General features: G+C 42.8%; 1 protein-coding gene across 1 annotated transcript in view; it reads right to left on the reverse strand.

Annotated features, from left to right (window-relative positions):
• Positions 1-1,304: 1,304 nt before the first annotated feature.
• sema6bb (sema domain, transmembrane domain (TM), and cytoplasmic domain, (semaphorin) 6Bb) overlaps positions 1,305-13,687 on the reverse strand; it is a 131,037-nt gene continuing 118,654 nt past the window's right edge. The window contains exon 17 of the mRNA XM_067597202.1: positions 1,305-8,751. Within this exon, the coding sequence (XP_067453303.1) occupies positions 7,844-8,751 (908 nt within the window). The 3' untranslated portion in view covers positions 1,305-7,843. The remainder of the gene's footprint in view (positions 8,752-13,687) is intronic.

Raw genomic sequence — 13,687 nt, forward strand, 5'->3', positions numbered from 1 at the left:
GAAGAGCTGGATGTGGAGGAGGTGGTGGGGGGGAGGTAGAGGAGAGGAGAAAGGGGAGGGTGGGGGGGTCAAGAAAAAGTATGTTGATGTAAATGTCTTCTTACAACGGGCAATATGAACTGACAACTCCTCTCACTGATTCGCTTACTTTATGATTGTCAGAGACTGTGTTGTTTTACGGAGTATGCAGAAGTCTTGCTCCAGGCTTTTGGTATTTATTACAACAGTCACAGTCTATTTTATGGAACAATAGCACCCTCTAATGAACACTGATGGTACTACAACATCTGCTCACGGTTCAGCTTTGAGTTATAATCCAACTCATTGTCAGAAAGGTGACAATGTCCACAAAAACTGTTCCTAATATTTTGCCTGCTCATGGGGTGGACAAAACATTTGTATGCACTCCAGTACATCACTATGACCTCAATAATAAACATGAAGCAGAATTATAGCATTTCTGACAATGTCAACAAAAACTGAAAATGTATAAGCTTCATAAATGTAGAATTGATGGCAGAGCTGTTGTATTGGAATGTACTAGTTTGTACAATTAAGTGCTTGTTGCATGTATATGTATCTTTACAATGTTAACTTATCATTAAATAATAAACGCAGACTTGATTTAAACTTTATGACTAAATACGTTTTCTAAATTGTGCAGTGGGTTTATTTCTCAACCCATAAATGAGCATTCTATGTTTATCACCAAATATGGAGATACAAGTTCTCATGGTATAGTGGTTATGGTTCCTCCTCCTTTTATGGTTATGGAATTGTTTTTTCTTTTCTTTTTTCCTAAAGGATAATAATGAGGATAACAATAGCTGTTTTCGCAATTTTATACATCTTGTTGTTGTTGTTGTTAGGTTACTATTTTAAGTAATACTGTAGGTTGTGGGGTTGACTGTAGAGATGTTTCAATATGATACTCCTGACTGTAATTTTCTGGGTTTTTCTCTCTTTTCTTATTTCTTTCGACTTGGTTCGGAGTGTTCTTTTGTTTTGTTTTTCATGGAAACAATAAGGAATAATTAGTCACCGATGTGGTTTTGTCTGTCTGTTTGTTTGTCTGTTTGTCTGCTATGCATAAAATACAATTTCAAAGTAATAATAATAATGCAGCTCAGTGATATAATTCATATCAGAATAAAACATTTTGTGAAAAGGACTCATACTGCCTTTGCATTAATAATTGAGGTCCAGGTTTTACATGTTATTATTAGGAGATTATACAGTTTATAAATGAATGAAATCTAAAGAGAAAGTCAAACACACTGTAGTCAATGATCACAACTTAGAGCTCAATGTCTGAGTGGTTTATTAGAATAAGAAAGTTGACATAGAGCAAAGTCTCCATGCGGAGTGACAGGCAGAGCTCAGGACAATGTGGAGAATGGTGAACAGCTGGAGAGAGAGAGAGTGTATGTGTGTGTGTGTGTGTGTGTGTGTGTATGTGTGTTTGTGTGCGTGCGTGCGTGGTGTAAGTGTGTGCTGTGCAGTTGTCGGAGGGTGCATGCACGTGTTGCTTTTGTGTGACGACAGACAGATTTCTTCGCGGACACAAGCACACACACTTGCATGTACTGTACAAATTCACACGTCGCTACTTCTGTACACACACAGAGGCTGTGTCGTCATGCAGCTACTGCACTTAAATTACATGTAAGCATCAAGGTTATGTACACGTAGTAGGGACATGTGTTGTCATCTGATGACAGCCTGTCCGATGGGGTGGGCCAGCCAGCCTCTGGTGAGAGCCACAGGATGGCGGGGTCCTTCACAGTAGCAGGTGACTCCACTCTGCAGGAGAAAAGTAGAATCTCTTTTTGAACCTCAGTCTGTATGAGTTCATTCGTTCATCCTCTTCCTCCTCCTCCTCCTCTTCCTCTTCTGTTTCCTTTCGGATTCAGCATCCGAACAGGACACAACACCTCAGTGCTGCTCACAGTACTGCTTCATTGTCACTGTCAATATAACAATAATCATGATAGTCATTGGGTTCGTCTTCATTGTCGTCATCAAATCCGGCACACCAGAGAATTGAAATTGAAATCATATACAATACTATTCCATATAATTTCAAACCAAATATCTACCACATGAACAAACGATAGAAAAAACAAACATGACAAAAATGATCAGTGCTGACTAAATACATCTATAACTTTACAAAAATGCAAATGTTGATTTTGTTTTCGCCTTGTTTTTGTGCTTTTTTTTTCCTCTCATAAGTTGGCTTGGAAGGGAGTGTCTGCAGTTTTCATGTTACCATTTCATGCTACCTCCCCAGTGCCATCCATGGTGGATTGATTCAGGTTAGCCTCCGTTTGTGGACTCTTTCTAGGGCATAGAGCACATACAGTGGAGCACTGTAGGGCAAGATGGCAGTCATTGGCTGGGGGGTTAAGGGAGGGGGGCATTGCATCGCTGGGCCACACGGCACAAACAACCCCAACACACAAAGGCATGGTTTATTCAGCAAGCACACAGACACAACCTGATAAATAGGGACACAGACAGAAAGACTGGGTCATGAGGGACGGGCGTTTCTATATGTGCAGGGTAAAGAGGAAGAATGTGTGCAGGACTGGAGGCAATACCTATGTGTTACATTTAACAACAAAAAACAAACAAACAAAATCATCTCTCAGCACAATACAATGCTAGGAAAGCAATTCACCGCATGAGAGGCTTTGAAAACATCTAAAAAAAAATTGTAACACATTAAGGTTTTGATGTGAAATAAAGTGGGATTTCAATTGCTTCTCTGTGAATTACTTTGATTTCTGTTTCTGGCTGATTAAATTAACCAGCTAACCTTTAATAGCGACAAACAAATAGGATGAAAGCGCAGCCCGGGCTAACTTTAGGTAGAAATATTTCATATGTGTATGCAGAGAGAGAGAGAGATGAATCTGTTAAAGGTATACTATGCAGGATTTGTTGATTGGTGTTTGTGAACACACAGCATTAAAAGTTGGCCCCTCCTCACTGGCTAAGAGAGAGAGAGCAGTGGTGGTAGAGCGAGCTAGAGAGTGAAGTATTGGCAAGAACAAAGCGGTGAATTAGAGAAATAAAATGTTATTTTCTGATTGTTTCATAGCAGTTACATTCTAAAGCACAAATAAACACACCCACACCTCCACACAACCCTGCAGGAAGGTGCTGCATTGCTGGATTTTGTGTGAATGCAGAGCTTCATCCTGTCCGCTGTGGCCTCTCTGCTCTGCGTGTGTGTAGCTCAGCCCTCGGTCAAGCAGACACACAGACCTGCAGCTCTTTATTCATCCATGACACACAGACAGAGAACAGCAGAGCAGAGCAGAGAGACGGAGACAGCGATGTAACCTGGTTGCTACGCTACAAGTCCCGACCTCACACCCTCCGCGCTGTTATTGGATGGAGGCTACACACTCACTGCCCAAAGGTAGACGCCCAGAAACGTCCTGAACACAGCAAAATAATATGAAAATACAGGCAGAGTTTATGTAGATAAATACACCACCACACACTTCTAGTGGGTCATAAGTGATGATTGAGAGGGATTACTTTTGTATGAGTCTATACATTTTTTTTTAGGAAAATCCTGCATAGTTTATCTTTAACAATAAAAGGACTTAAAGAAGATGATAAAGCACAGCTGGTGAAAGAGGAGGAACGGGAAGTGACATGAAGTAGGCTTATGTAAGAAAGAGAGAGGATGATGGCTTTAATAAACAGACTTCCACAAGGTTACACCTGAATTCTTTAGCTGCCCTGTAATGTTGAACTAAAGTAATCAAATTACGCAGTCAGTAAGATAACATCATGTACAGTACGTTTCCTAGAACCAGTCAGTGTCGGCCTACTTCAAGCCTGAGCCCTGTTTCTGATCTTAATTCAATTGCATCCCGAATTTAGTTAAAAGGCCTTTGTGTGTGTGTTGTGTGTGTGTGTGTGTGTGTATGTGTGTGTGTGTGTGTGCGTGTGTGTGTGCGTGTTGTGTGTGTGTTGTGTGTGTGTGTGTGTGTGCGGCTGGTGGTTAGCGGAGGGGTAAAGAGCTGGTTGAACGTGCACCTCCCTCTCAGGGCTGATGTGTCTGTAGTAATCTTCTCAGGGGCTCATCAGGCCATTAGAGGGTCGGGAATGTACTTTGCCTAATCAAGCATGTTTAGTGAAACACCAGAGGAGATGCAGAGCGAGGACACGGCTGGCTGGGTACGCCCGCCGAGACAGAGAGGCCTCATTCACACACACACACACACACACACACACACACACACGCACACAGACACCCAGCACTCAGGCCATGGCAGAGATGAAGACAGGGAGAGATAAAGAGAGGCAGAGATGAGGGGCCTGGCTGGTGCAGGGCTCCGTATCCTCAATACTAATGACCTGTTTCAGGGTGGAATGTGTAAAGAATACACTGTAGCCTACTAATGTGGAGAGTCGGTAATGCAGTAACATCATGTTCGCCCGCCTGACCTCCTCCTCTGTCCTTGCTTTCATAAATCTCGTTCATTGGCTTGTTTCAGACAGCACCTCTAGCTCTGGCTGTATATCATTTAGGACTGCGTATTGAACCTCAATACTTTCTGGTACCGACTGAAATGTGTCTGTAACACTGAGAATCGAAAACAGCTGATTGTCCGGTCAGATTCATAGACCTGTTTACTTTTATTTCTCATATAGTTCTTGATTTGAATAAAAACTTTGGCAATTTTACAATATTTTATTCACGCAGTGAGTTTTTGTAAGCTGCTTGTGCTTAGGAGAAATGTTATAGGAATAGTTTGACATTTTGGGAAATGCAGTCCTTGCGGAGAATAAGTGGGTGTTCAGACAGAACGCAAACTGAATTTTAGACATGAACTTGAATGAAAAATGTATGCGTGTCCTGGGGCCAGAGTTTCTGGTGAGTTCTAAGTTCAGTCAGAAGCTGAACTGAACACAAAAACACTAAAGACACACTGAACTGAACACATTATCAGCTCCACCAGAACGTGCATTGCAATGATTTGTTGTTGCATGCTTTGGGTTCAAACAGATGACGATCGGTGCGTTCATGGACAATCTGTGAAAAGTGTTGCCTTAACCTTGTTACACTCTGCTCCTCAGCCTGTCTGAACTTGAAAGAAAAAAAAAAAAAAGCTGTTCCTTCGCTTAAAAATCACAAATTCAACTTCGGAGGAAGCGAAGATGAAAAATTAGCGTGAGAAAAGGTATGTGTGGTGTGAGGTCGTGAGATCTGTGTCAATTGCATGAGTCTCACAGTCAAAGTGTGAGACTTGGCAGCTCTGCTGTCCGGCAAAAAAAACAGTCCCACACATGAACCCACGTTAAACTGCAACTTGATGTGTTTACAGTTTGGTTATCGAAACATAATGTGTTTATTAGTGAGCTTTAGAGATGTTGGTGGGTTGATTTTGTTGCTGTTTTTTTTGTTGTTGCTGTTTTCAATCTTTATGCTAAACTATGCTAACTACCTGCTGGCTGTAGCTTCATATTTACTCTATAAGCATAAGAGTGGTATCGATCTACTCATGTAACTCTCAAACTCATCAAGACAGAGAATAAATGTAAATCCCAAAATGGTGACCTATTCCTTTATACGGAAAAAAGGGTTTTACAGGGAAAAGTATCGGCACCAGTATTGAAAAGTTTCAAACGACAGCCATGTACAGTTATTTTTATACATTGAGATGTATTGTGTGTGTATTGTTAGTATTTACCACCTGACCCTAGATTCCCCTCAGCTAAGCAGTGCCTAGCTTCTCCACTTTTAGCAGCACTTTGTATACAGCATAATGGTTTAAATCTATTGTATAGCGTGCACTGCCTCCACACAGGGCAGTAACACTGTAAGCATGGATTTGTGAATGTCAAGCAAAGGGTTGCTACACAGCATTAATGGCTCAATAGCGAATGAAACGTGGTTAGAAAACAAAAGGAGGGTGAGAAGAGGAGTAACAATGATAAAAGCTGTTTTTTGCACTCAATATGAGTAACACAATCATCGGTACAAACCCAAAGAGACTTAACACACACACAAGCTGACAGACTGACACACACACACACACACACAAAACACCACCATGACCCAGATGAACTAAAGCTATCTCTGGATCTACATTTGAATCAAGAACGGATGAGAGCAGACAAAAAACAGAAAACATCAAAAGATCAGACAACGGAGTGAAAGAGTAACTCCACACCCAAGTATACCCATGCCCATCTGTTTTCTTTATCCCGCTTTTGTTGGGAAACACACTGAAAGACAGACAGAAAGGGATAAACCCACAAGGGATTACCATTGTGACAGTTAGCAGTGTCCAAACCCTGGCCTCACCCTCAGCCCTCAGCTCCTCCCTGTCCTGGCAAACCGGTGAATCACCAGTGTGGGTGAAGCATAAGATGCCCGTGCCTGTTGGGTTGTATCTCACATGACGGATGGAGTTGCTATCCTCCTCATTGATATTCTGCTAGGCTGTGGTGCTGGGCTAGGTCCCTGACTCTTAACGGCTATTTGTTGCCGCAGTCTCCCCCTGCTTCTGGGGCACAAAGAGGCTCAGTGTCGGGCAGAAGAGGCTGAATGGAGCTCCCAAGCGGCCGGGCCTCACAGCCCAGTCAGACAGCCAGACAGCCACAGCTCACATTCCCTCCTTCAAATGGACTGCGGAGCCCGGGGAGGCTTCAGGTCAGGTCAGACAGACCCGGGCATACTGAGAGGCAGCGAGGGAGGGAAGAATGGAGGGGAGATATTGTTCCTTTTCCCAGCACCTTGCTCTTTCTGACATCTCTCAGCTTCAGTTTACTTTGCTGAGAAAACAGTGATGTATAAAATATCAAATTAAATTGGCTTTATTTTCACCCTTACTCGTTTCTTCCTTATTATTGCTCTCTTTCATTTCATCTTGGCTCTGTCCAGCATTGCGTCTGAGGTACTGGAAATCACACAAAAAAATCACACTGGGAGTCTCCACCCTTCACTATCCTCTGATAAACCATCCAAACGTCTGATTGGAGCTTCAAAGAAACCCATGATAAACTGTGTTTGTCTCTCTGTGATTGTTTATAAAAAGGGAAAATAATGTTAACATCAACTTCCTCCTTAGAGAACCTTCATTATATAGTTATACTTCACAGTTAAGACAGGACACTTGTTGGGGTTGTTGTGGCCACTCACACACACGCGTACACACATACATACTAACGCATACACACACTGCATGATTCAGTGAGAGTCGCTGCCCTCTGGCACGGCTACAACAGTTTTAGTCTGATATTGTCTCATCTGAAATCCAAAGTAAAGCACATTGTTGTCTGCTGGATGCCAGTGGCACAAAAAAACACAAAAGCAGAAACAAAATTTCACACTCAAAGAAGATCCATGGTGTCAAAACAGTGAACAAAATGGTGGAGGGAGACCTTTCACATTTGGTGCTGTGAGCGAAATTGTCATTTTTTTTTTTTTTTAAATCTCCACTCTGTCCTTTAGAGAAGATTCCCTTTCCTTTTGCACCCCTCTCTTTACCTTACTGTTTGTCCTGTGGTGTCAAAGTCATGCTCTGTGGGTCATACCACTATCAGAGCAGAGGGGTGCACCTCAGATTAAGAGGTGAGGAACGGAGTCGTGGAGAGAGTGTTCTCCTCTTTTTTAACTCTCTCTGTTTCTTTTCTCTCTGTCTCTCTCTTCAGTCAGCTGAATGACGTCAGAACATTGAATGACAGTGAGAGAGGACAGACAGGGTAAGGTTGGACCGGGACACGGAGTCTGAGGGGCTAATTTATTCCAGTTTACTGTTGGAGGAAATGGGTTTTCAGAGAGAGCTTGCAGTCAGGGCTCACGTACTTCACCTCACTGGCCACTGGGGGTGCGCTCTCCCATGTTCTTCACTAGAAGATGGCTGAAGTCAGCCAGTTCTCCCAGCCCTCGGGGCCCGTGCATGTCTGGCCTGATGAGGCCCTGGCGCTGGGAGTGATAGGGCGCTCCATTGTTGCTGTTGTAGTTGAGCGCCTCGTGACTCCAGCGAGGCTCCCCATAGTCCATGTGGGGAGTGGGAGCGGAGACCACCCTCCGTCGGTCGGGGGAGTCCTGTGGTGTGGCGGGGTAGATGTATTCTCCCGCTGAGTTCCTCAGGGTGCCGGTGGGACGGCTGCCACCGTGCTCCCCTCTCTGGGTGGCTAAGATCAGGTAGCGCTGGCGCTCCGTGTGCGGGGGCAGCACAACTTCTCCTGGGTCCTCTATCCGGACCATCCCTCCTCCCCCTCCACCTCCGTGCAGGAACTTGGAGCTCAGGTAAATGACAGAGTTGTTGGGGCAGGGAGTCCCCACAGCAGTGAGGAAGGTCTGGCTCTGGTCCCAGTCGGTGTCTGGGAGACGCATGGCCCGTTTCTGCTGCAGTGGGGTCTGCTCTGGGGTAGGCAGCAATCCTGGGTCCATCTCTCCTTTCGGCCAGCCGTTGGGTGTGACAAAGGGGTTGTCTGCTTGCGAACGGCGCCTCTCACCACCGCTGGTTCTTGTTACGCTCATTACTGACCCGCTGCGGCCCTGTCCCAGCATGCTCTGCTCTTTGTCACTTTTCCGGCGGGCACCGTTGGCTCCAGTGCTACGGGAATGGCGGTGGCGGTGACTCATGATCCAGCAGACGGTCAGGCCAGAGAGGATGGCTCCTGTTGCGAAGGCTGAAACAGCAGACACCACCAGCAGGTTTACAGACACCAGTCCATCAGGCTCCTCAATGAAACTCTCTTGGAGAAGCATTCCTAGTAAGACACAGGAAAAAAGAGATATAATCACACACAAAAAAAAAGGCCAACTGGCAGAACCATCTAAAAAGCATCAGTATTTCCTGTATTAAACATGTGGGAGTTAACAAATGGCGAGACAAAATGGCCTATTTTCTCTTTCCCCTCTGTGGGTGGGAATGGTCACATGCTTTCCAGGCAAGGTAGCTCTGGCTAATTGCCTTCATTACGTAAAGTGGATGGTGATTTTAATAGCTGTAATAACTGTCTTCCTGATTGAGAATAGCTCTCAACCCTAACATGTTTCACAACATTAGCTTTATGGGGAGAGATGCCAAGTCTGGCATTAATGTTGAGTACTAATTTTAAGTTTTCATACAGACATATCACATGAAAATCAGTTATACTTCTCATTCATGTATTTTGATTTAAAATGACACACGACTATCAATTAATCTTATATTTAACACCTATATTATCCTATTAAATGTTGGTTCATGTAGAAATAAAGTATATAAGACTGAACTTTTTTTCCTTACTGAGAATATATTAAAAAAAACTACTTGTACTCCTTTTTGCTCAAATCAATATGCTCATATTTTTCCTTTTTACATCTGTATGTCCAAATCTTTGCAAGGATGAACATAAAGCACCATGTTTATAGATAAAGGGTACCATATCTGCAGACAAGACCATGAATTTTAGTATTTTTTGTGAGAACATGAGATGCGCTCCCTCTGAGAGAGCGGTTTATGAATTATTGAAGATATGAATAAAGCAAGACCACAGAACAGGCTGCCATGGATCAATTAGGAAAATGCCGGAAGAAAAGTTGTTTTTTTCTGTGTGAACTCCTGGGACCAACACCAACGAATACAATGAAATTGTGCCAAGGGAAGCAGATTGGAGAAAAGCAGAGGAAGGAAAGTGGAGGTTGTTACGGAGTGAGAGAGGGAGAGCGAGAGAGAGAGAGAGGGACAGAGAGAGAGAGAGAGAGAGAGAGAGAGAGAGAGAGAGAGAGAGAGAAAGAGGTTGCCTAAAGCAAACTGGAACATTTGGGGCCTTAGACAAACATAGTAATAGTTGTTAAATTACAACAGCGATAGCGGCAGAGGGAGGACTGTCTCCATAAGGACAGCGAAATAAATCCTTTCTCACAGAAAACAAATGGAAGTCATTAATAGACATTGGGAGCCACTTACTCACTTACCCACAACACAGAGAAGGAACAGGGCAAATAATGGAGAAGGAATGAACATACAGTGAACATAAACAAACATACTTTTATTGTCTGACAAATTCATTTTTAATGGGGACAAATGGTGCTGCTGGTTGTGGTGCAAATGCTCCAGTATGAGACAGCCCGGTGGTTAATTAATGTGGCCTGTGGCTTTGTAAAATAAAGTGTTACTCGACACATTGACATTAAGCTTGGGGAATGGCAGCTTAAGTCTGTGAGAGACTACTGAACTGCTGTGCAGCGCCAGAGGTGCTTTTGTACATATTAAAGGGGCAGTTCACCCAAAAAGACAGTAAAGACATTGTCTACTCTTACCCACGGGGCGATCCATCTGTCAAGTTTCATGTGATTTTATTGAGGTTTGAGCATATCTGATTGCACCAACGGGATAGGGCTCGATAATGGTTTGTGTGAGTCAAGCCCACACACGCATACACAAAAGTCACCTTTGAAAAGCTCTACAACAACACTTCTTTTAAAATACAATGGCAGGGATATGAAAGAAAAATGACAGGCTTTGTTTTTCACAGCTCTTTCCTTATGTGAGGAGATGCTGGGAGTTGAACTTGTGCACTGTAGAAAGTAGTACACACAGTACAAGAATATAAACAAATACAAATACAACAATGAAAAAAAAGAAGTCTAAAGTCGTACTGGTGGCTCTGTGAGGTTGTACTTAACCTCAACATGCTAGCATGTTCTCAGTGACAATACTAACATGCTGATGTTTAGCAGGTAAAGCATGCTAATCACTGAGTACAGTTGAACCTGAAGGGAATATTATTAGTTTTATAGGTATTTGGTCATGAACAAAAGTAATTGATGAATTACATTGTAACCTGATGATAGCAGCAGATGAAAAGGGAACACCAAAGTCATTATAATTCATCCTGGGGGGGAATATGAATGTATTTGCCAAATTTCATTAAAAAAATCCATCTAATTGTTGTCGAGACACTTCACTCAAAACCACAAATGTCAACCTCATAGTGGTGCTGAAGCCAGGGGATCACCAAAGTCAGTAGGGTTCCTCCTCTGGGGACCATGAATGTCTGTACAAAATTTCATAATAATCTATTAATGAGATTGAGATATTTCCATCTGGACCAAAGTGATGGACTGTCACTGCCATCCCTAAAGAAAAGACGTCTCTTTTTGTCAAATCATAGAAGCAAAAAGTACGGCCCTAAAAATGATGCATAGTTAATAAAAAGAGTTGAGGAAGATTGTCTGTGTTTTTCTTTTCTTTATTCAGACAGTCAGTTCATTGCTAGGTTGTACAGTATAGCCTCAGTGCAGTGAGCCACACACTCTACAGAATCAAGGCAACAATTGTCCAGAATTATAAATGAACTATTCATCTATGGCCCAAATACAATTTAACTTTATAGCTTGGTCAATGGGTTCTCAACACTATCAATGACAGTCCATACACTCAACAAGTTAGCTGTTTCCATTGACTGAAACCCTGCGTTAATCAACTGATCTTGTTGGTCAATCAATGTCCTTTTCAGGACTAATTAGTCCTTTATCACCAATCCAATAAGCTCAGTGATACACGTGGACACAGGCCTTAGTTACAGCCTGTTAATTATGTGACACGGACAGGTCAGCTCACCATCAGGCAAATCCTCCTGAGTAACCACATTTTATCAGCGGGATTACGTTCGGTTTTAAAGCGAAATATGATTCGTATTTGTTTTTCATTTCTCTGTTTGCTTGATGCCACGACCTCCTCTTCCCTCATTTCCTTTTTACTTATTTTATCTTTCTCCTCCATTAACCCATCACTGCTTCTGAATATTAATCTTAGAAGAATGAATTCCCATCTGATATTTTAATCAAGATGGGAAAAGTTTTGGTTTGATACTCCCCTGAAAAAGCCATGTGGCTTGAATTATGCATTTGAAAGTGTTTATTTAACCGAGTATTAAGGTTTATTTAGGAGGTTAGTTTTGCCCAACGGGATGTAAAAACTTGATTGCTCAATATCTAGAAATTGCTCTGAACACAGATGTCAGCTCATAATTCGGATCTCACGACACGTCTTTCCTCATTTTCATTCCTTCATGTTATCACGGGCACACGCTAACCACTGTCTTTGTGTATTCATTTAAGCACCCATGTTCTTCTATGTTTATACTGATTTTGGCATTTGCTCTTTTCTCCTTGGGCAGATCTAAATACATTGTTGGCATCTTTTTACAGCAGCCTAAACTTAGCTCTGATTCTTGCTGTATTTATTTTCACGTTTCAGACCAATATTCAGTTTGGAGTGACTGCCACTTTCAATTACATTATCGCTCCTCTCCTCAATAAATGGGATGGTTTCTGGCGGAGCTGCAAATGAGACACAAAGAAAGGCATTTGGAGGTTACAGCCATGTTCTCTTGTCCACACACGCACGCATCGTGGAGGAGTCTGAAAAGTCGAGTAATGAATTGATTCAGGGCTGGATTTTTTTTTTTTTTTTTTCAGTAAACCGCAGCCTTGATAACTTTGTAAACAAAAATGAAGTGCTGCAACCACAGAATATTCAGAGCAACGCGGCAACATAACGGGGGAAAAAAACGCAAATCTCCTCTCTCACACATCACATCTGGAATTGTTCTTGCTATAGTCAGCTGTGGAGGTTGTAGATATTTCTCTACAACATTAACTCAACTGTGGTCCGGGCTTGCTGTGTGGCACTTTAGATTAAATTCTGCACAGTGCAATAATACTGCTGTCATCTTCATGCAGGGGTAGAAGTCTTGACATGTGTGTATGTGTGTACAGACGTTTTGGCTGTGGAACGGAGAGAGACTATCCCTCTCACGATAATGAATGAGGCAAATTTTGCTCAACTGTATTTTTTCTCTGAGACGGACACTCGAATATGTTAATTATGTCAACAGTGTCGTCTTTTTTCTGCACATATATGTGTCTTTCTTGAATCCACAACACGTAGAGGGAATATTAAGCCAGTGGCAATAAGCTGAAAAAGATGATGAAAATGAAAGGGCGGATGGATAAAGGTTTTGGAGGTGTGTGTTTGTGTGACAGCAGACAGGTTTCCCTGCATCCTACGGAGAGGTGACAGTAGAGGCAGCAGCTTGCACACTATCTCCTTCCTTCAACTCCTTCTCTCCTCCTCCAATTCCTGCTCACTTATTAAGGCTTAATAGAAACCAACGGGCCTGCCTGTCAGCCTGACGCACACTGAGCTGCTTGTCTTGGAGCATCCAGCTCCAATTACAGCGTAACAATGGAGAGGAGAGGAGAGGTGAGGATGGAGAGGAGGGGAGAAGAGAGGACAGGAGAGGAAGTTTGGATTATATAGGTTAAGGAAAAAGAAAGGAAATGGAAGGAGACGTGGAAGGAGAAGTGAGGAGACACGAGGACATGAGACAAAAGAGGAGGAGAGGTGAAACAGAAGAGGCGAGAAGATGAGAGGAGGGCGTAAGTGAGGATTAAAGAGGTGAAGAAGAGAGAGAAAGAGGAGGGGAGTATGGAGGAGAGAAGAGGCCTATTTAGTCATACAGGAGATGGAAAGTTGAAAGAAACACTGATAGGATATTTGTGTATATATATATATAGGTACGCACAAGTTAACTGTCACATTCAAAGTACAAAGGAGCTCACACGTAGTTTCAATTTTCCTTTGGTATTTGTTTTCCTTTGTCTCTAACCCACTGTCATCTGTTCTTTCATACCCCGGTATCGTCCTTCCCT

Source organism: Thunnus thynnus, chromosome 8 (assembly GCF_963924715.1).
Source record: "Thunnus thynnus chromosome 8, fThuThy2.1, whole genome shotgun sequence".
NCBI lineage: Eukaryota > Metazoa > Chordata > Actinopteri > Scombriformes > Scombridae > Thunnus > Thunnus thynnus.